Source organism: Saprolegnia parasitica (assembly GCF_000151545.1).
Source record: "Saprolegnia parasitica CBS 223.65 unplaced genomic scaffold supercont2.1, whole genome shotgun sequence".
Taxonomy (NCBI): Eukaryota; Oomycota; class Saprolegniomycetes; order Saprolegniales; family Saprolegniaceae; genus Saprolegnia; species Saprolegnia parasitica.
The window spans coordinates 969,414-986,103 of NW_012156395.1; the positions used below are offsets into that span (position 1 = coordinate 969,414).

At 58.8% G+C, this 16,690-nt stretch overlaps 9 protein-coding genes across 9 annotated transcripts; 5 read left to right on the top strand and 4 right to left on the bottom strand.

Moving 5' to 3' along the window:
- Positions 1-192: 192 nt before the first annotated feature.
- SPRG_00382 (hypothetical protein) lies at positions 193-2,015 on the top strand (the record flags this gene model as incomplete). Its single annotated transcript, XM_012338481.1, has 2 exons — positions 193-252; positions 276-2,015. 2 exons carry the CDS (start codon positions 193-195, stop codon positions 2,013-2,015), a joined length of 1,800 nt encoding a protein of 599 aa, XP_012193871.1.
- Positions 2,016-2,580: 565 nt separating this feature from the next.
- Positions 2,581-5,514, top strand: SPRG_00383 (CMGC/CDK/CDC2 protein kinase). The gene is made up of 7 exons (XM_012338482.1): positions 2,581-3,742; positions 3,796-3,916; positions 3,964-4,579; positions 4,625-4,683; positions 4,729-4,998; positions 5,047-5,228; positions 5,273-5,514. The coding sequence occupies exons 1-7, from the start codon at positions 2,630-2,632 to the stop codon at positions 5,459-5,461; spliced, it is 2,550 nt and encodes an 849-aa protein (XP_012193872.1). The 5' UTR covers positions 2,581-2,629; the 3' UTR covers positions 5,462-5,514.
- A 347-nt stretch (positions 5,515-5,861) lies between these two features.
- SPRG_00384 (hypothetical protein) lies at positions 5,862-7,142 on the top strand (the record flags this gene model as incomplete). The annotated part of the gene is made up of 5 exons (XM_012338483.1): positions 5,862-5,972; positions 6,032-6,318; positions 6,374-6,442; positions 6,500-6,697; positions 6,741-7,142. Exons 1-5 carry the CDS (start codon positions 5,903-5,905, stop codon positions 7,140-7,142), a joined length of 1,026 nt encoding a protein of 341 aa, XP_012193873.1. The 5' UTR covers positions 5,862-5,902.
- Positions 7,121-7,575, bottom strand: SPRG_00385 (hypothetical protein). Its single transcript, XM_012338484.1, has 4 exons — positions 7,458-7,575; positions 7,351-7,408; positions 7,240-7,305; positions 7,121-7,196 (listed from the first exon to the last, which is right to left on the bottom strand). The coding sequence occupies exons 1-4, from the start codon at positions 7,559-7,561 to the stop codon at positions 7,152-7,154; spliced, it is 273 nt and encodes a 90-aa protein (XP_012193874.1). The 5' UTR covers positions 7,562-7,575; the 3' UTR covers positions 7,121-7,151.
- A 205-nt stretch (positions 7,576-7,780) lies between these two features.
- SPRG_00386 (hypothetical protein) lies at positions 7,781-8,669 on the top strand (the record flags this gene model as incomplete). Its single annotated transcript, XM_012338485.1, has 5 exons — positions 7,781-7,818; positions 7,865-8,017; positions 8,076-8,161; positions 8,208-8,316; positions 8,375-8,669. The coding sequence occupies 5 exons, from the start codon at positions 7,781-7,783 to the stop codon at positions 8,667-8,669; spliced, it is 681 nt and encodes a 226-aa protein (XP_012193875.1).
- A 10-nt stretch (positions 8,670-8,679) lies between these two features.
- Positions 8,680-10,590, bottom strand: SPRG_00387 (hypothetical protein). Its single transcript, XM_012338486.1, has 6 exons — positions 9,669-10,590; positions 9,422-9,607; positions 9,260-9,371; positions 9,116-9,216; positions 8,933-9,061; positions 8,680-8,884 (listed from the first exon to the last, which is right to left on the bottom strand). The coding sequence occupies exons 1-6, from the start codon at positions 10,572-10,574 to the stop codon at positions 8,729-8,731; spliced, it is 1,590 nt and encodes a 529-aa protein (XP_012193876.1). The 5' UTR covers positions 10,575-10,590; the 3' UTR covers positions 8,680-8,728.
- Positions 10,591-11,291: 701 nt separating this feature from the next.
- On the bottom strand, positions 11,292-11,929 carry SPRG_00388 (hypothetical protein). Its single transcript, XM_012338487.1, has one exon. It carries the CDS (start codon positions 11,853-11,855, stop codon positions 11,367-11,369), a length of 489 nt encoding a protein of 162 aa, XP_012193877.1. The 5' UTR covers positions 11,856-11,929; the 3' UTR covers positions 11,292-11,366.
- A 1,566-nt stretch (positions 11,930-13,495) lies between these two features.
- On the top strand, positions 13,496-15,801 carry SPRG_00389 (hypothetical protein). The gene is made up of 13 exons (XM_012338488.1): positions 13,496-13,786; positions 13,837-13,936; positions 13,985-14,031; positions 14,086-14,208; positions 14,261-14,377; positions 14,425-14,603; positions 14,654-14,726; positions 14,786-14,887; positions 14,936-14,980; positions 15,035-15,139; positions 15,190-15,410; positions 15,468-15,575; positions 15,624-15,801. Exons 1-13 carry the CDS (start codon positions 13,514-13,516, stop codon positions 15,733-15,735), a joined length of 1,605 nt encoding a protein of 534 aa, XP_012193878.1. The 5' UTR covers positions 13,496-13,513; the 3' UTR covers positions 15,736-15,801.
- SPRG_00390 (hypothetical protein) lies at positions 15,620-16,238 on the bottom strand (the record flags this gene model as incomplete). Its single annotated transcript, XM_012338489.1, has 2 exons — positions 15,620-15,638; positions 15,784-16,238. 2 exons carry the CDS (start codon positions 16,236-16,238, stop codon positions 15,620-15,622), a joined length of 474 nt encoding a protein of 157 aa, XP_012193879.1.
- Between the last annotated feature and the right edge of the window lie 452 nt (positions 16,239-16,690).

Here is a 16,690-nt window from a genome sequence, read left to right on the forward strand (position 1 = left end):
ACGCTCCAACGGACAAACCGAAGCCTACGGATGCCCCGACCGACGCGCCGAAGCCCACGGACGCACCGACCGATGCACCCAAGCCCACGGACGCGCCCACAGACAAACCGAAGCCTACAGACGTCCCGACGGATGCGCCTAAGCCCACGGACGTCCCGACGGATGCACCCAAGCCTACAGATGTCCCGACAGATGCGCCGAAGCCCACGGACGCTCCGACGGATGCGCCAAAGCCCACGGACACTCCGGGCGGTACTACAGCGCCCCCGACGCAGATTGTTCTTATCACTCCGGCACCTACCGAGACCAAGTCGCCGATCCTCGACAACCTTCTTGGCAAGACCGACTCGGTGGCCACGACGGCGCCATTGGAAGATGCGCTCTTGTCCAAGGAGACGCCGGCGCCGACGACAATTCCAGCGGTTGTGACGATCAACCCCGATGATCTCAACAAGCTCAAGGACCTCAACAACCTCGGCACGACCGCCCCCCCGTCGTCCGGGTCGAGCTCGGGTTCCAAGGCCGTTGCGAACGACCATAGCGAGAACAAGAACCGCGGCAAGGCAGGGTCGGACGTGACGGTCGCCGACTCCAAGCGCGATGTCACGACCGGGTCCGAGTCGGCGGCCGAGCAAACCGTGCGCTACACGGCATCGGCGGTCGTCGGTATCACGGTCGTCATCCTCGCGTTCTTCCAGTTCCTCGCAATGAACCCGTCGTACATTGCGGGCGAGACAGCCAGCGAGCGCCTTCTCGCGCCCAACGCGTGGGAGCTCCCGCTCTTCGTCTCGTTTGTGCAGCAAGCCAGCGCGCTCGCACTCGCACGCAACGCCAAGGTGCCGCAGCTCTTCTACACCAACTTCTTGGACTCGCTCTCGTGGCTGGCCTTTCTCATCCGCGGCAGCGCGCCGACCAAGGCGGGCACCGCCGCGGTCTCGAGCGTCCAGCTGGTCGGCCATCGCCAGCTCGCCGAGTACGATGCGATTGGTTTTGTGCAATTTGCAGTCCGCTCCGACGTCCGGGAACGCGACTGGTTTCTCCGCGTCTGGGTCGCCTTGCTCATCGTGCTCGCGATCCTCCTCGTGTGCGTCATTGCGACCGCGCTCTTTGCCAAGTGGGCGTCCCAGCGCGGCAACCCGTTCCACACCGAGACGTCGGACTCGCACAAGCGCAGCGTGAACCTCCGGTCCATCTCGCGCCGCCTCCTCGGCATGTGTGTCATCGTCATGTACCTTGTGCTCTTGCCATTGACGATGATCGCGCTCTTTGAGCTTCTCCAAGACGCGTCGACCTCGGGCTTCCCGCACGGCAATGCGATTCTCGCGCTCGTCACGTTGGTGCTCGTCGTCGCGCTGCTTACGTACGGCATGGTGTCGCTCTACCGCTTGACCGAGGCCGGTCTCTCCAAGTGGCAGACGCGCGTCGTCTTTGGCGTGCTCTACTCGTCGTACACGTACAGCTGCCGGCTCTTTTTCGCCGCGCCCGCGCTCGTGCAGATTGCCACGGGGGTCGTCATCGCGTCGGTGACGACGGACCCGCTCACGCAGCTTCTTCTCTTGATCGCCTTGCACTTGGTGTACGTCGGTGCCCTGGTGGCGCTTCGACCGTGCGAGTGCTCGGTGCACTTTGGCTTTGTCCTCGGCGCCGAGGCCATGATCGTGCTGATTTATGGGATCGCTGCCGGCATGACGGACGCGTCGCTCTCGGTCGAGACGCAAAAGACGCTGTCGTATGTCATTCTCATCTTGCTCTGCGTCGCGTTTGTCGGTATGTTTGTGCGCCAATTGTTCCTCCTCTGGACGTACTCGTCGGGCTGGGCCAAGGAAGGCAACGAGTCGTACTCGGGCCTCCCGACGCTGCACGACCACGACATGATGGAGAGCGGGCCTGGCCAGTACACGATCTCGCTGAAGGGCTCCGACTTGAACAGCTCGCGCGGCTACGACTCGCAGCAAACCGACAGCCCGACCAATACCATTCGGATCGTGGACGGCCACAAGCAGATCCAGATCTAAGCAAGAAACACTTTACTACCAGTGTGTTCGTCCTCCTCGTACTATAGTTCATTCCAAGGTGTGGAGAGAGCCGTTCGCGGGCGTGTCTTTGACAGCTCACTGTCTAGGATGTGTGAGGCGCACGTTCTTCCGGGTCGTCGGGGCTTGGGTGCGTCGAGTCGTCGTGGTCGGATGCATAGATCTGGACGCGCAGATTGCGAGTCACGCGGCAAGTTGGGTGCGACCTTCTCGGGGCCAGTGCGCTGCGTGTGTTGGGCGTGGTGTGCACGGACTGTGCCACAATTACGGGCTACTATGTGTGGCTAAATATGGCGTTTTCCACGCTCTTGGGTTTTATTTTTAAATTTTCGGACGGCACCATTCGGTTGTAGTATCCCGCTTTGGCTCTTGGGCAAATTATTATCCAACATAGAAACTGCTGAAAGAAAAAATGCAGCCGGATCGGCGAATTAAATACGGATTCTTGGACCTTTAGTATGAGACTTTGTAAGCAAAGGGTCTCGATGCTGGCATATTTTTAACCCAATCGGATTTTGGGGTGACAAAAAACTCTGTGCAGTGTGAGAAACCAACCTTCAAGCTCCGAGGCCACGGAGCAGCGACCGACCAAGACGATGGACGACGACCTGGGAAGAAGCGATCGCACGAGCTGGGCTGCGCCTGGAGATGGCGCTTCGTCGTCTACCGACGGTGGCGCTGCGAGGCTCCAGGAAGACGGCGCCCGGCGCCCGCGCCACAAGAAGCTTGCGCCGCTGCAGATCCAAAGCAATCCGTTGTCGCCAGGACCGGTCGCGATCGCGTCGAGCTCGTCGACGCCGTCGTCGGACCCCAATGTGCTGTTGGCTGCGCTTGGCGGGACGCCCCGTAGCCAAGCAAGTCGCCAAGCAGCTGCGAACGGGAACTCGCCAATGGTAGCGGGCTATTTCCCCACGGACGCTCCTGGTGAGCTGCAACGGTCGAGCTCGGGCACGGAAGCAGTGACTACGCACCGCCGGAAGCGCGAGCGCGAGCACGACATGGACGTCGCGCGCCTTCTCTCGGAGAAGGACGACGACGAAGAGATGCTCTTGTCCATCGATCCGTCCGAACGTGTTGAGCACCGCAGCACCAAGCTTGTGCGTCGCGAAATTGTGATTGCGTCGCCCGTGGCCAACGACGACATGGAAGACGTGCACGACGACAAACTCGACGCGACGGCCAATGCGACCGAGACGGCGCGGCCCGACGGGCTCCGGCTCGGCTTTGACTTGCAGCCCGTCGACATGATTCTGCACGTCTTCTCCTTCTTGGTGGGCACGGACGACCTCCACAACATGCAGCTCGTGAGCAAGCGCTGGCGAGAGCTCACGTCGCACACGAGCTTGTACCGCCACGTGCCCGACACGACGCCCGATGGCACGATCAATTGGCTCAACTTTCGCAACCTCGGCATAAAAAACAAGGGCACGGAAGGCACGTGCTATCGGTGCTACCAGCGGTCGTCCGGCAAGGTGCTGGCGATGAAGCGCGCGCGCGTGTTTCCGAAAGGCGAGGGCGTCCCGTACTACATGCTCCGGGAGCTCGCGGTGCTCCAGGGCATTCGCCACCCGCACATTGCATCGCTCGAGATGATTAGCCTCGCGAAGGACGAGCTCCACGTCTTCTTTCCGTACGTCGACAAGACGCTCCATGAGATCATCAACCCTACGAGCGATCCGAACGGCGGCCGCGTTTTGCCCGAGCACCAGGTCTCGACACGCGGATGCTACGAAGAAATGTCTTCTCATATTGGTCGAGATAGATTCGCCGGCTGCTGCACCAGCTGCTGGACGCCATCGCGTACTGCCATCGACGAGGCGTGCTCCACCGCAACCTCAAGCCCAAGCACCTGCTCATCGACACGGACGTCGCTGACAACTATGGTATTACATGCATCTTATAGCGGGCATCTTATAGAACACATGATTAGACAATGCGACGTTGCGCATCTCGGACTTTGCGCTGGTGCGCGCGACGGGGATTCCGCGGCGGCAGTACACGATGGAAGTCGTGACGCTGTGGTACCGCCCGCCCGAGATTCTCATGGGCGAGAAGCAGTACTCGCCGGCCGTCGACGTGTGGAGCGTCGGGTGCATCTTTGCGGAAATGGCGCAGGGCAAGCCGCTTTTCACGGGCATCTCGGAGATTGACCAGCTCTTCCAAATCTTCTCCAAGCTCTCGACACCGACATCGGCGACATGGCCAGCGTTCACGTCGCTGCCCAACTACCGCTTTGAGTTTCCCAACTGGAAGCCGCGGCCCTTGGATCGGCTTTTTCCCCACATCTCGCCGCTGGGCCTCGATCTGCTCGGAAAGCTCCTCACGTACAACCCCGACGCGCGCATTTCCGCCGAGAATGCGCTTCGCCACCCGTATTTTGACGCGGCGAGCGCTGGCGTCCCTCGCCTCCTCCCGTCGATCCCGATGACGGACATGGCGTTCACGCTGCATCGGCAGTACGAAGGCAACCCCGAGTACATGGACCTCTTCCACGCGCACCTGCGCGACGCCGAGCTCAAGCTCTGCAAAGAAGTCAAGTACCTCAGGTAGAAAACGATCCCCTCTGCACAGTGACGCACGACGCGACGTAGCCGACAAAAGACACTACGCCCGCTGCACCGCTCGATGCTCGTCGACTGGCTCATCGAAGGTCTGTGCCGACGCTTGATGCACGCTCACATGTCGTTGCTCCTAGTCGTCGACGTGTTTGAAATGTGTTTGCGGACGGCGTTCCTGGCCGTCAACTACACGGATCGGTTCCTAGATGTGGTCATGGTCAAGAAGACCAAGTTCCAGCTCCTCGGCGCGACGTGTCTTCACGTAGCGTCCAAGTGCGAAGATGTCTCGTACATTGGCGTCGAGGACCTTTCAATGTGCGCCGACAACGTGTACACGTCGATGCAAGTGCTGCAGATGGAGGAGCAGCTGCTCAACACGCTCAACTTTACGCTGGCCGTGCCCACAGGTACCTTTTCATTTTCGATGTTTTTCAGAGTTTCGATGGTTTGGGTAGCGCTGGACTTTTTAAACATTTACCAGCGCAGCATGCCGACGCTCGAGAAGAAGACGTCGATGTTGGCGCAGTACCTCTCGGAACTCGCGCTGCAAGAGTACAGCTTCCTCAAGTTTTTGCCGTCCGTCGTGGCGACGTGCTGCCTCTCGCTCGCGCTCTACGCTGTCCACGGCTACTCGATGGTACGTCCAGTCTTCGCGTCTCATCCTAGAATGTTTCGATATAGACGCCGGAGCTCCAAGCCGCGTGCCAGTACACCTGGGACGACCTGAAGGAGTGCATGGGCACACTCACCGAAGTGTACTCGGGCTCGCAGTTTAACGTGCTCACGGTCGTCAAGAAACGCTACTCGGAAGACGACCGGTGCCAAGTCGCGTCGCTCCTTCCGCCACTCGAGTACAACGTCGCATTTTAACCGGTCGCCTTAGTTTTCCCTTTTTCTTGTACGTTAAAACACTCCCTTCCACATCTCGCATCGCTGCACCGCGATCAGGGCGCTCCATTTCCCACGCCCTTCGAGGGCGTCCTATTGCAGTTGAACACTATGGGCTACGCGGCTCAAGACTCCATTTGAGCCGAGCCGTGGACAGGCCTAGCGCGACGATGAATTAAGATGCCCGCCAAGATGCAAGAGATCGTTGGCGACATTCGGCAGTCAGTAGCAGAGTTTCGTCTGAAGCGCCGTCTCGTGCCAGGACTCGGCGTCATACATGCGTCATTCAGGTGTCTCGGACGTCATTCCGCCGTCTCGGACGCTTTGGCTGGTTACGCAACCGCCACCTTGGGCATGTCAGTGTGTCCTCATCTTGTATATATGCGACGGTTCAAAAGCCAGGAAGGGCTATTGATAGCTGCGATGACAACGAGCTCGAGTGCTGGCGCGGTCGCCACGGCCGTCGTCGTTCTTGTCTTCGCCACCCGCACGGGTACGTACTCTGGCTGCCTGCTGCGTTGCTACTCGTCGCCGATAAGAACCTGTACTTAGCGCTGTTTTTGCTGGACCGGTCCCGCTACACCAAGCCCAGTTTCCTCAAGCAAGTGCTTTTTATCGCAGTCACCCTTGTCCTCGGCTTTGGCGCGGTGCTGAGCTTCCACGTTGCGCAAGCCAACGCCTCGTCGACGCTCCCGTTCGAGTCGCTGCAGTTCAACGTGCAGTACCTCTTCATCGCATGCGGCGTCGGCGTCTGCGGCGCCATGGCCAGCGCTTACATCGCGATGGACGACCCGTTCTACTGCGTCACAGACAAGGACGCGCGTACAAAGCTGCTCATGGTATTTCCACCTCGATGGTACTTCTTGCTTGTCTGTGCGAGTGCCACGTGGATAGACGGCTATTGGCGAAAAGATGGCGCTCTCTGCGATGCTCAACAAGCGCAAGACCGAGCGAAAGATCCAGGTCCATTATCCCCTGCCCTTGGTCAGCAGCACGAAGCATTGAGTGTCAACGTATTAGTATCAAGCGCGCTTCTCGTGCCTCCGATATGTGACCGTTGGGTCCATCTTCTGGTCGCTCACCGTGACGGCGGTTCGCTTCCTCGTGACACAGGCCCAGGTCGGCGTGGTGACGACTTCGCCGTGGTGGGCTCTCTGCTTCGCGGCGGGTGTGACCCAATTCATAGCGTGGGTTGCGTTCTGGAGCATCTTTCGACTCGTGCGCACAAGCGAGATTTGATCCAGTATTGAAGTGTTCGTAGATGACCTTTTGGCCCCTCGCAGCGCGCCTTCGGTGGCAAGCGTCGGCGCTGCTCGCCGCGTCAATAGCTGTGCCGCAGTACTTGACGCTCGCGTGCTCGACACACGCGGTAGACCCCGTGCCGGCGGGCTCTGGCGTCGCGGCTCCGACGCTCGTGTACAATGTCACCTTGGCGGCCCTATGTCTCGTGGTCGTCGCTCTCCTGGGGCTACTGCACTGCGACAACCACCGCCTCTTTGAAGACAACAGCGTGCATGCGATCGTGCCGCTTGGCAGCAGCGGACCCAAGCGACATGTGGCGAGCAGTACGCTGCACTCGAGCTCTCGCTCGCTTCGATCGAGCAGTGCGCGCAGCCTCGTGCTGGGCCGCCCGCGCTCGAGTCGGGTTGTTACGTTAAAGTAGCATTAGGAATTAATCTTTGGTCTTGCCTTGCATCTCGTCGGCCTTCTCCGCCATCTAGAGCACTCGCTGAGCGTGGAGAGAGAGGTGCGATGATTACCTTGCTCTGCACTTGGTGCAGACAGTCCCAGCCAACCACGAGCATGCGCGCAATATTCTCCGTGTTCTACATACAAGTCATGAGGCGACGACTCGCGCATGGCACGTTTACTGTCTCGTGGCGGGCCATTTCAATCTCCTTGCGGGCGTTCTCTCGCAGGATCTTCGCCCTATAGCATGGCTATCAGCACACGGAGCGCACCGAATATATGGTCGTACCACGGCTGGCCTTGCTCGTTGGGCCATTGGAAGGCCCGCGAGACGCGGATGATCTCGCGGTACAGCGAGAGGACTTCCTTCTTGGACGTCACAAACTTGGTCATCTTGCAAATGCTGCAACCGCCTCAAAATGGTGCAGCAGGCAGCCTCCTTCCGCCAATGAAACGCGACACGAGAAGTGTGCACCAATCGGACACGAGTATTTGCGCCAATCACCGTTGCGCACATTTGCACCAATGGCATCGACCCAATTTGTGTCGCCCAATCCTGTGGCGTACCATGACGCTTTTTCAGCCAATGGCATCATTTTGCAGTCGGCCACCATGGCCTCGAACGCCATCGTGCCCTTCTCGTACGCCAGGTACCGCACGATGTACACATTGTACAAGCGACGATGATCCCACTAGTCCATTCCATGCCACGCACCTCGACCCGACGCGGACCTTTCACTTTGGCGACCACGCCATCGTGATTGAGCAGCAATGGAAGCCCGACGGCCGCGGCGGGACCAATCTCGGCTTTGGCGCCCACGTGTACGAAGCCGCCATCTTGCTGTCGTTGTACCTGCACAGATACGACCCGCTTCCGTTTTCTCGAATCTTACGTCTCTTGTCGCAGCACACTGCCCGAGCTCGTGCAGAAGAAGCGCGTCGTCGAGCTTGGATGCGGCACAGGTCTCGTATCGCTCGCGGCCGCCGCTTTTGGTACGCGAAATGACCAACTCGAAGGTATGCAACGCTCGGTGGCTAGGTGCTTCGAGTGTGGTGGCAACAGACGGCGACCCGCAGTCGGTGGCGCTGACGCACGCCAACATTACCAAAAACAGCGCGGGCAACATCCACGCCAAAGTTCATTTGTGGTATCATCGCTCTCAACGTTTGATTTATAGAATGGATCTATTGTACTCATATACGTAGGGGCCAGGAACTCGATGATATCGAGACCTGTGACGTGCTCCTTGGGGCCGATATCATTGCGTGCCCGTATGAGCAAGCGTTCGACGACCTCTTGGCGTCGCTGCGGCACTTTGTGGCGACGCCGGCTGCGATCGCGCTCATCACGTACAAGCCCCGTCATGGATCCGAAGTCAAGTTCTTCCACAAGCTCAAGCGACATTTCGTCTATGAGACTATCGCAACGGACACGATGTTTCCCGATTTTGCGCCGCTGGGCATCCAGCTCCTGCGCATTCAGCGCAAACCCACCGCATAATGTGCAATACTATTGTCTGCACACTTTTCGTTGGATGCATGTCTATCGCGGCTGCCTCTTTAGGCGTCCGTGGGCGTCTTAAGCAGGGCCCGCATGATGTCGTTGACCTTCTCGGGGTGCACGAGGCCGTTGGACGCCTTCATGACCTGGCCGATGAAGAAGCCGAAGAGCTGCGCCTTGCCGCCACGGTACGCCGCGACGTTCTTTTGGTTTTTCTAGACAAGCAAAATGAGAGATCGTTTGCACTTGGATACCAAGCGTACCGGCTCGGCAAGCACGGCTTGGCAGTAGCGCGTGAGCTCGGCCACGTCCGTGATTTGCGCCCAGCCCTGCTCCTCGACAATCGCCGCGGGCGGGCGGCTGTCTTCGTAGTACATGCGCTCAATGAGCTCCTACATGTCGCACGCGTTCGACACGATATTTTTCAAACAATCAAGCAAAGGTACCTTGGCCATTTTGCCTGAAATCGTCTCGTTTACAATGAGGTCCACGAGCTCCCCGAGACGGTCGGGTGACACGGGGCTCTCCGCAATGCCCGTGTTGGTCGCTACACACACGTTGGCCGTTGGCCTCTGCCAGCACAAAAGTACCTTTGAGGAGCGAGAAGAGGTCGTTCAGCACCCAGTTGGCCACGAGCTTGTGTGGTCGCGAGTCCACCGCGCAAACGGCTTCGAAAAAGTCGACGGCCGACGGCGTCAGCACCTACGATACAGGGTCACGTCCATATATATACATAAATGCAGTCCACGTACAAGGACGGACGCTTCGTAGGCCGAGAGACCGTACGTCGCACGGAGCCGCGCCTTCATCTTTTCTGGCAGCTCTGGCAGCGTCGCGAGTGCGTCGTCGACAAACGTCGGCGTAATCACGAGCGGCGGAAGGTCGGGCTCAGGGAAGAACCGGTAGTCCTTGGCGCCTTCCTTGGTGCGCATGCGTTTCTAATTCGCCCATACCATGCATGATCCACGCCATCCATATATACCAACGAGCTCGAGGTACCGTCATGCCTGTCGCTGCGTCAAACGTCCGCGTCTCCTTGGCGATGCGCGTGCCCGTCGCGAGGATGTGGTCCACCTGGCGCTCCATCTCGTACTCGACGGCCTTGACGAGGTTCTTGATGCTATTCATGTTCTTGACTTCGACGCGTTCGCCAAACGGGATGCTCGTCTCCTCTTCGCGCGTGCTTGGCTTGGGCCGCACGCTCACGTTGAGGTCGCAGCGCATCGAGCCCTCTTCCATGTTGCCGTCGCACGTGCCAATGTGCCGCAGCAAGTGCTGCACCTCGCGGAGCACCTGACCGGCCTCGGCGGCGCTGCGAAGATCCGGCTCGAAGACGATCTCCATGAGGCCCGTGCCCGCGCGGTTGAGGTCGACGTGCGTCGCGTCGAGCGTGTGGATGCTCTTGCCCGAGTCCTGCTCGATCTGGATACGGTTGATGCGCACGCTCTTCTCGACCCACTCGTCGTCGGCCTTGGACGCTGCCTTCTTGGACGCGGCGTTCTTCTCCTTGCGGCTCGTAAAGTTGGTCTGCACGACCGGCTTGGCTTCCTGGACCTGGAACTTGAGGACGCCTTTGGTCGCGATCGGCGCGCGCTGCTGCGTGATCTGGTACCCGAGCGGGAGGTCGCAGTAGAAGTAGTGCTTGCGCTCAAAGACGCTGCGCAGCTGGACGTCGCTCTGGAGCGCGCGGGCCGTGCGCACGGCTTGCTGCACGCAGGCCGTGTTCACGCTGGGGAGCGTGCCAGGAAGGGCTGCGTCAAAGAACGAAACGCGCGTGTTCGGTACGAGCGAGCCTTTCGTCGCTGCACTCGCACCGGAGAAGAGCTTGGAGACTGACTGGATCTGCGCATGGATCTCAAGCCCAATGCATACCTCCCATGCACTCAGCTTGGCGGCGGCCGACATCACCAACAGATTGCACTTTCTAGACTGTAAATAGTGTATGCAATAAAATGGATATAGTGTGTTGTACGGAACCACAGCGACGTCGGTGCAGTCCACAGCAGAGCTCATGCACGAGGGCGGCACCGGTGCACAAGACATGGTCAATACTCTTGACACGGTGCATAACGAACGTATACACCTCCGACGCGAATTTGGCGATCGAGGTGGTAATTTGGAATGAATTGGTAGTTGACCAAAAATGCGACTGCGGATGGCTCGACGCGTGGCTATAGACCAAAGGCAGGTGCACTCGACGTCGTGGAGAATGAAGACGATCTAGGAAGGACGTTGCGTCGTCACGAGCGATGAGGTGCATACTCGGTACATTGGTTAATTTGGCTGAAAACGTGGCATGGAGCAAGTTCAACCACGTAGTATTACGGGGTGGATAGCTCGCTTCAACGCGCCATGACAGCCAAAAGCGATGGTGAGAGTGACGCAGCATCGCTGCTGCGTCAACACAATGCACTGGAATGGCGTCGTCGACGCCTCGCCAATAATACCAGAGAAGTTCCTGGTCTGCGGAATTTTTAACTCGGCTACCGCCAATCGTTTGCCAACTGCCTGTCCACCCTAGCCGTCCAGTCGAAGAGGGCGGAAATCAGGAAGATCGGGCGGCCGCTCCCAACGATTGCACGAGGTCAAGCAGGGTGGCATGAGGCAACGCACTCCCCAACTACATGGTGGCAACGCATATTGATCCTTAAATATTTTTCGTCACACAGATAATGGCTGCGTTGCAGGGGCGGTGCGCTAGTTGTTGCCATCGTCGACGCGCGGTCGCTTTGCGAGTGGCGCCTCGCCGTCGTCGTTGTTTCGTTCCTTGGCAACGTCCTTCTCGTCGACGCCCCGCAGCTTTTCGATCGCTGCACGCTGTCGGGCGTCGCGTCGGGCCTGGCGCAGCTCGCGCCGCTTCTGCTTGAGCTCCGTCGCTCGCAGCGCTTGGATCTCGTCGAGCGTCTCGAGGCGCGAGCGGCGAATGTCGATCGCTTCAAAGCAAATCGAGGCGATCTCTTGCGGCGAAAACGCCGCTCGTTTCAGCACTTCCATGCGGGCGTCGTGCGGCCACTTGGCCACGCGGCCGCGGCGCGCGGGCGAGGCGAGGAGCGCCGCCACGGTCTCGTGCACGTGGACAGGCGCGAGCCCGATCGGTGGGCCCGTCGCCTCGGGCACGGCGCTGCCGCCGTACGTGAGCGGGAACTCGTACGTCGTCACGGTTGAGAAGCGGAGCCGCTTGGTCATGTCTTTTCGCGTCGTCTCGGAATAGGACTGGGCACTCGCCACAAACTCCGAGCCAGGGTTTCCGTTGGGCCGTGTCTGTTGCCATCTGGGTCTGCATTTCGTTACTATGGTGCGCAGACGGCGGGCTGTCATGCATCCGAACACTGTGATTTTGTATACTTGCGGGAGGCGGCTCGCACCGCGTATTTTATTCCACGCCCTTGGCCGCCATCGCTGGCTCTTGGGTGTTTCTCGCAAATATACTACACCCCACCAGGCATCGGCTCCTCTCCCAACCACTCGCAGCGACCCTGCCTCTGCGGCGCCGGCGTGAACGTGGCGATTCATGCAAGGGGAATGCAGAATAGTGTGCAATGGAGCTAGCCTTCTAAATGACGTGGCAGCACCACAAAGCAACCTGAGCGCGACGTCGAGGACGAGGGTGGACGAGGTGCCAGGCCGAATTCAAGCGAAGCACACGCCTCCGAGAACGATTATTTATTTGACAGAGCGCCCACGGTGTGGTCGCGACACCCGCGGGAAAATAATGCTGACGCAAATACGTCGCGCCACAATCAGTGGTCAATGACGAGGACCTTCGCATGCATCAAATACCTCCATCCAGGCATGAACAATGCCGTGTGCCATCTCACGTGCCACAACTGCCGTTATTGAACATCTGAATGGTGGTGGAGAGTTGCTGATGGCAGCTAGGCCTCGCGGTTCAACTCGCTGCCCCACACGTGCTTGCATCCGCCGTTCGAGTCTTCTCGCTCGCGCCGTTCTGCTTCGCGCACTCGAAATTCCCGCCAGAAGCATTGTAAATGACACAATCAGCATGAGCTACAGCGAGTTCCTCGTCTCCGGGCAAAAGCAAAAGCATAGGGGTATGGACGATAACGTTGGGAAAGCTGGATATCGCCCCCTCTTGACATTAATTTCACGTCTAATTCGTGCCACCAACCCCTCCGGTAGCGGGGTCCAACGTGGCCTATCAAGAATCAGGACGGATGCAATACCTCTCAATGACACAAGTCGCTCAGTCTCGGCGCGCGGGGTCTTCATTGCTGTCTCTTTAGATGTGGCAGTCTTGTCCAAGGCAGAAAAGTATGTGCTTGGAGGCGCCTCTCGGACATCATGGCTCATTGCGGAAACTAACGCATTTGCATGGTGAAGGACGACGTGGGTTCAGAGCTCGTGTCATGTGCAACAACACGGATCCCTTAAGACGGTTCTCGATTTGCTGTGCATTCTGGTGTTGGGGCATGTGACGCAAGTGGGCACTTAAATCGTGTCGACTCGCGCCGCACGAGCACGAACTCCAGTCAATCGTTCAGTACATGAGTTTAGTCGGTCGCGTATGGGCGACTAAGTGCGCCATCCACCCGGAAGGTGCTATTTTAGATCGGCTACGCGCACTAGGACATCGTTTTACCCATTGCGCATCTTGATCCGTATCCTTCCAAGGAACGATCATGGCGGCTGCACTCCACGCCCATCGTTCCTTGGGATCCCCCAACTTGAACTTGGGCGGCTTCAACCTCTAGTCGATCGCGACGACTAAAGTGGCAGGTGCCTCGGACGCATTTGATTGGTCCACTCATGCAGCTGCCAGATCCACCGCAAGAATACCAGGCGCGGACTCTTCAATCTTGCATCAACGAGGTAGAGCGTAATACATGGCGTCGTGGTGGCAGTCGTTTGGCCGCATCAAGCCGCTTCCGAGCACGGTGCACAGCCCGTCGTCGCCGTCCGCGTCGCTCAAGCGCTGCCTCTCGACCTTCGACCTCATCTGCTACGGCGTCGGGTGCTCTGTCGGCGCCGGCGTCTACTCGCTCATCGGGATTGGCGCCGAGATCACGGGCCCGTCGATCTCGATCTCCTTTCTCATCGGCGGCATCGCGTGCATCTTTACGTCGCTGACCTATTCGGAGTTTGCGGCGCGCGTCCCGGTACGGAATACCAGTGTCCTATGCTTGGACGCCACACGTCTTCGTGCTAGATCACCGGGTCGGCCTACACCTTCGTCTACGTGACGTTCGGCGAGCTCGCAGCGTGGCTGATTGGCTGGAACCTCACGCTTGGCTATGGCATCTCGTCGGGTACGTCCGTCCATGCATCTTGACTCGATCTTTACTTTTGTGGCCCAGCCGGCATTGCTCGCAGCTGGGCGTCGTACGTCATCATGTTCTTGCAGGTAATTTCCCTATCTGGTGAGATCTGCCTGGTGGAAACGTGTGAATTTCTGCAGCAATTCGGTGTCGTCGTGCCGCCGTCCTGGGTGGCCATGGACATTGGTCTCGGCACCCCCTGCAGCAGCATCGCCGCGGTCTTGATCCTCGTGCTGAGCGCCATCTTGCTCGCCGGCGTGCACGTACGTCGCCACAGCGTCGCGTCGATGTGAGAGTAAGCGTGCTCTGATACAGGAATCGGCCAAGTTCAATGCCGCCGTGACAGCCCTCAACATTGCCGTCCTCCTCCTCGTCATTGCGGTTGGGAGCTACCAAGTTGAGTCAACCAACTGGGAGCCGTTTGCGCCCAAGGTGCGCGATTTTTCTGCTGGATGAGGCGGTCTAACTGGTCGTTTTAGGGCGTACATGGTATCATGCAAGGCGCGGGTGTCATCTTTTTTTCGTACTTGGGCTTTGACATGGTCGCATGCCTTGCCGAGGAAGTACCGGACCCGCAAAAAAACGTGCCCCGGGGTATCATCGGGTCGCTCTTGATCTCCATGTCCATTTACGTCGGCGTTTCCCTGGTTGTGACGGGGTACGCACCTTCGTTTCGCAATGTCGTGGCGAATGGCGTGGCTGGTGTAGGATGGCACCTGTCTCTGTGCTTGGCACTCAAGTGCCACTGGTGAACGCCTTTGACTTTCATGGCCTCAACTGGGTATGACTTGCTTGTTTTGTAGACGGGTTTGGATGGAAACGTGACCTTCTTGGCTGTAGGTGTGCCACGTCATTTCGTTTGGCTCGATGTTTGGCCTCACGACCGCGGCGTTTACATGCCTTATGGGACAGCCCCGTATTTTCTACCAAATGGCCAAAGACGTACTACTGGAGAACCTCAATTCTTGTCGTCTTAGTTGTCCTATATAGGGTCTGTTGCCCGCGTCGCTCGCGACTTTGCATGCGACCACTCGCGTACATTTCGATTCGTTTGGTTTTCTTCTTATTTACGACGTGGCACGCGACTAGGTGCCGTATTGGAGCACGATCCTCACGGGGCTTCTCGTGGCCGTCATTGCTTTCTTCTTCGACCTCGACTTCCTCGCCAACGTCATTTCGTGCGGCACCCTCATGGTCTCTCCCATTTTCCCTCCATCGTCCTCGTCGCTCACTACCTATATTAGGTCTTCACCTTTGTCAACGCGGGCGTCTTGGAGCTGCGCTTTGAAGCGGACGTTCCGCGCAGCCACGTTTCGTTTCCGTGGCGCAACTTTGGCTTTGTCCTGGCGTCCTTTGCGTTCGCGCTCACGCTGGTCTGGTCCTCGCACTGGCTCTTCCAAGTGGCTGCGGGCCTGCTCTGCGGCGTGGCCTTTCTTGGGCTTTTGTCGGGTCGTCCGCGACCGCTGTACGACCACCATGGCCTTCGAGCACGGAATATATATATATGACGATGTGGACGTAGGTCTCTGGAAGACGCGGGTGCGTTCCAGTGTCCGTGGGTGCCCCTCGTCCCGTGCCTCGGTATCTTTTGCAACGTCTACATGATGACCAGTCTTCCCCTCGCTGCCTGGTGCGTCCGACTCCATCGCCAACGTCTGATTTACGATGTTACGATTAGGGTCGGTGTCGGCGTCTGGATGTTCATCGGCATGAGTGTGTATCTCTGCTATGGCTTGCACCACAGTCTTCTCCGGCACACCACCAGCGTTGAAGCTAGTCCGCTTTTGTAAAGCGGCAATCATCCATACATAAACTTCATAATAACTCCGTCCTCCTACGGCGTCGGATAAAACTCCCGCTTCTTCTCGGCGAGTTCTTGGACCCACTTGGCGTTGGCAGCTTCACGCTCGAGCCGCAGGTCCTCTTGGATGCGCGCCAGCCGCTTGCGCTCTTCGCGGATAAACAGCGACTCGATCGGTCGGTCCTCGGGGCGCACATACTGCTGCTGCTGTTGCTGCTGCTTCGGCTCGTCAGGGGTCTCTTCCAGTGTCGGGTCGTTCGGCTGCTTCTCGGGTTTGGCGGGCGACCCCGACGGCGAGTTGTTGTCGTGGACTATCTCGGCCGTCGACGAGAGCACGACCGATTCCGCGGGCTCGGCCGTTGTCGTCGCGAGGCCGGCGTACCCGACCGGGTCGGACGGCGAGATCTGCAGCGCGGGCGCGGGCGAGCGCACGACGTGCTTGACGTCGTCGTCAACGTCGGTGACGTGCTTCTTGGAGCAGCACTGGCCCATGGGAATGAATACAAGTGCAAAGTGGCGCCTCCACCGACGAAACAACACCGAGTACTGTCGAGAAAGGGCGTTTTTTGTTGTTCGCAAAAGATCCCCGCCGCTTTTACGGCTTTTCGTCGTTCTGATTGGTCCAATCCCATCGCATCGTCAAATCCAAGCAGCTGCGCATCATCGGGCAACCGATCTTAGTTACTAGGCCAAATAAGCTACATATTGTAGCTCCTCTCGCTACTCGGTGGTCGTCTGCTGGAAAAAAAGTACCCACCGCATCTACCTGTGCATGCGTGGCGAGCGGGAGCTCTGCCATCCGCTCGCCGTCGCGATGAGGCAAATCGACCCGGCACTGGGCGATGGAAACCGACCGTTCCACCTCAAGCGCGCTGCTGGCGCCAGCGTGTGCGCTGCGATGGGACCGCATTTTGCAGGAGGCCTTTCCCGCGTACTACAGTGCA

Coding starts and splice junctions, on each gene's coding strand:
- SPRG_00383 (XM_012338482.1), top strand. CDS start 2,630: ATGGACGACGACCTGGGAAGAAGCGATCGCACGAGCTGGGCTGCGCCT. Junction 3,917..3,963: donor GGACGTCGCTGACAACTATG/GTATTACATGCA, acceptor ACACATGATTAG/ACAATGCGACGTTGCGCATC. Junction 4,999..5,046: donor TACGCTGGCCGTGCCCACAG/GTACCTTTTCAT, acceptor TGGTTTGGGTAG/CGCTGGACTTTTTAAACATT.
- SPRG_00385 (XM_012338484.1), bottom strand. CDS start 7,561: ATGACCAAGTTTGTGACGTCCAAGAAGGAAGTCCTCTCGCTGTACCGC. Junction 7,306..7,350: donor AAATGGCCCGCCACGAGACA/GTAAACGTGCCA, acceptor ACTTGTATGTAG/AACACGGAGAATATTGCGCG. Junction 7,197..7,239: donor TGCACCAAGTGCAGAGCAAG/GTAATCATCGCA, acceptor CGAGTGCTCTAG/ATGGCGGAGAAGGCCGACGA.
- SPRG_00387 (XM_012338486.1), bottom strand. CDS start 10,574: ATGTCGGCCGCCGCCAAGCTGAGTGCATGGGAGGTATGCATTGGGCTT. Junction 9,372..9,421: donor CCTACGAAGCGTCCGTCCTT/GTACGTGGACTG, acceptor CCTGTATCGTAG/GTGCTGACGCCGTCGGCCGT. Junction 9,062..9,115: donor TTTCAGGCAAAATGGCCAAG/GTACCTTTGCTT, acceptor TGCGACATGTAG/GAGCTCATTGAGCGCATGTA.
- SPRG_00388 (XM_012338487.1), bottom strand. CDS start 11,855: ATGACCAAGCGGCTCCGCTTCTCAACCGTGACGACGTACGAGTTCCCG.
- SPRG_00389 (XM_012338488.1), top strand. CDS start 13,514: ATGGCGTCGTGGTGGCAGTCGTTTGGCCGCATCAAGCCGCTTCCGAGC. Junction 14,209..14,260: donor TCTTGCTCGCCGGCGTGCAC/GTACGTCGCCAC, acceptor GCTCTGATACAG/GAATCGGCCAAGTTCAATGC. Junction 15,411..15,467: donor TCGGGTCGTCCGCGACCGCT/GTACGACCACCA, acceptor ATGTGGACGTAG/GTCTCTGGAAGACGCGGGTG.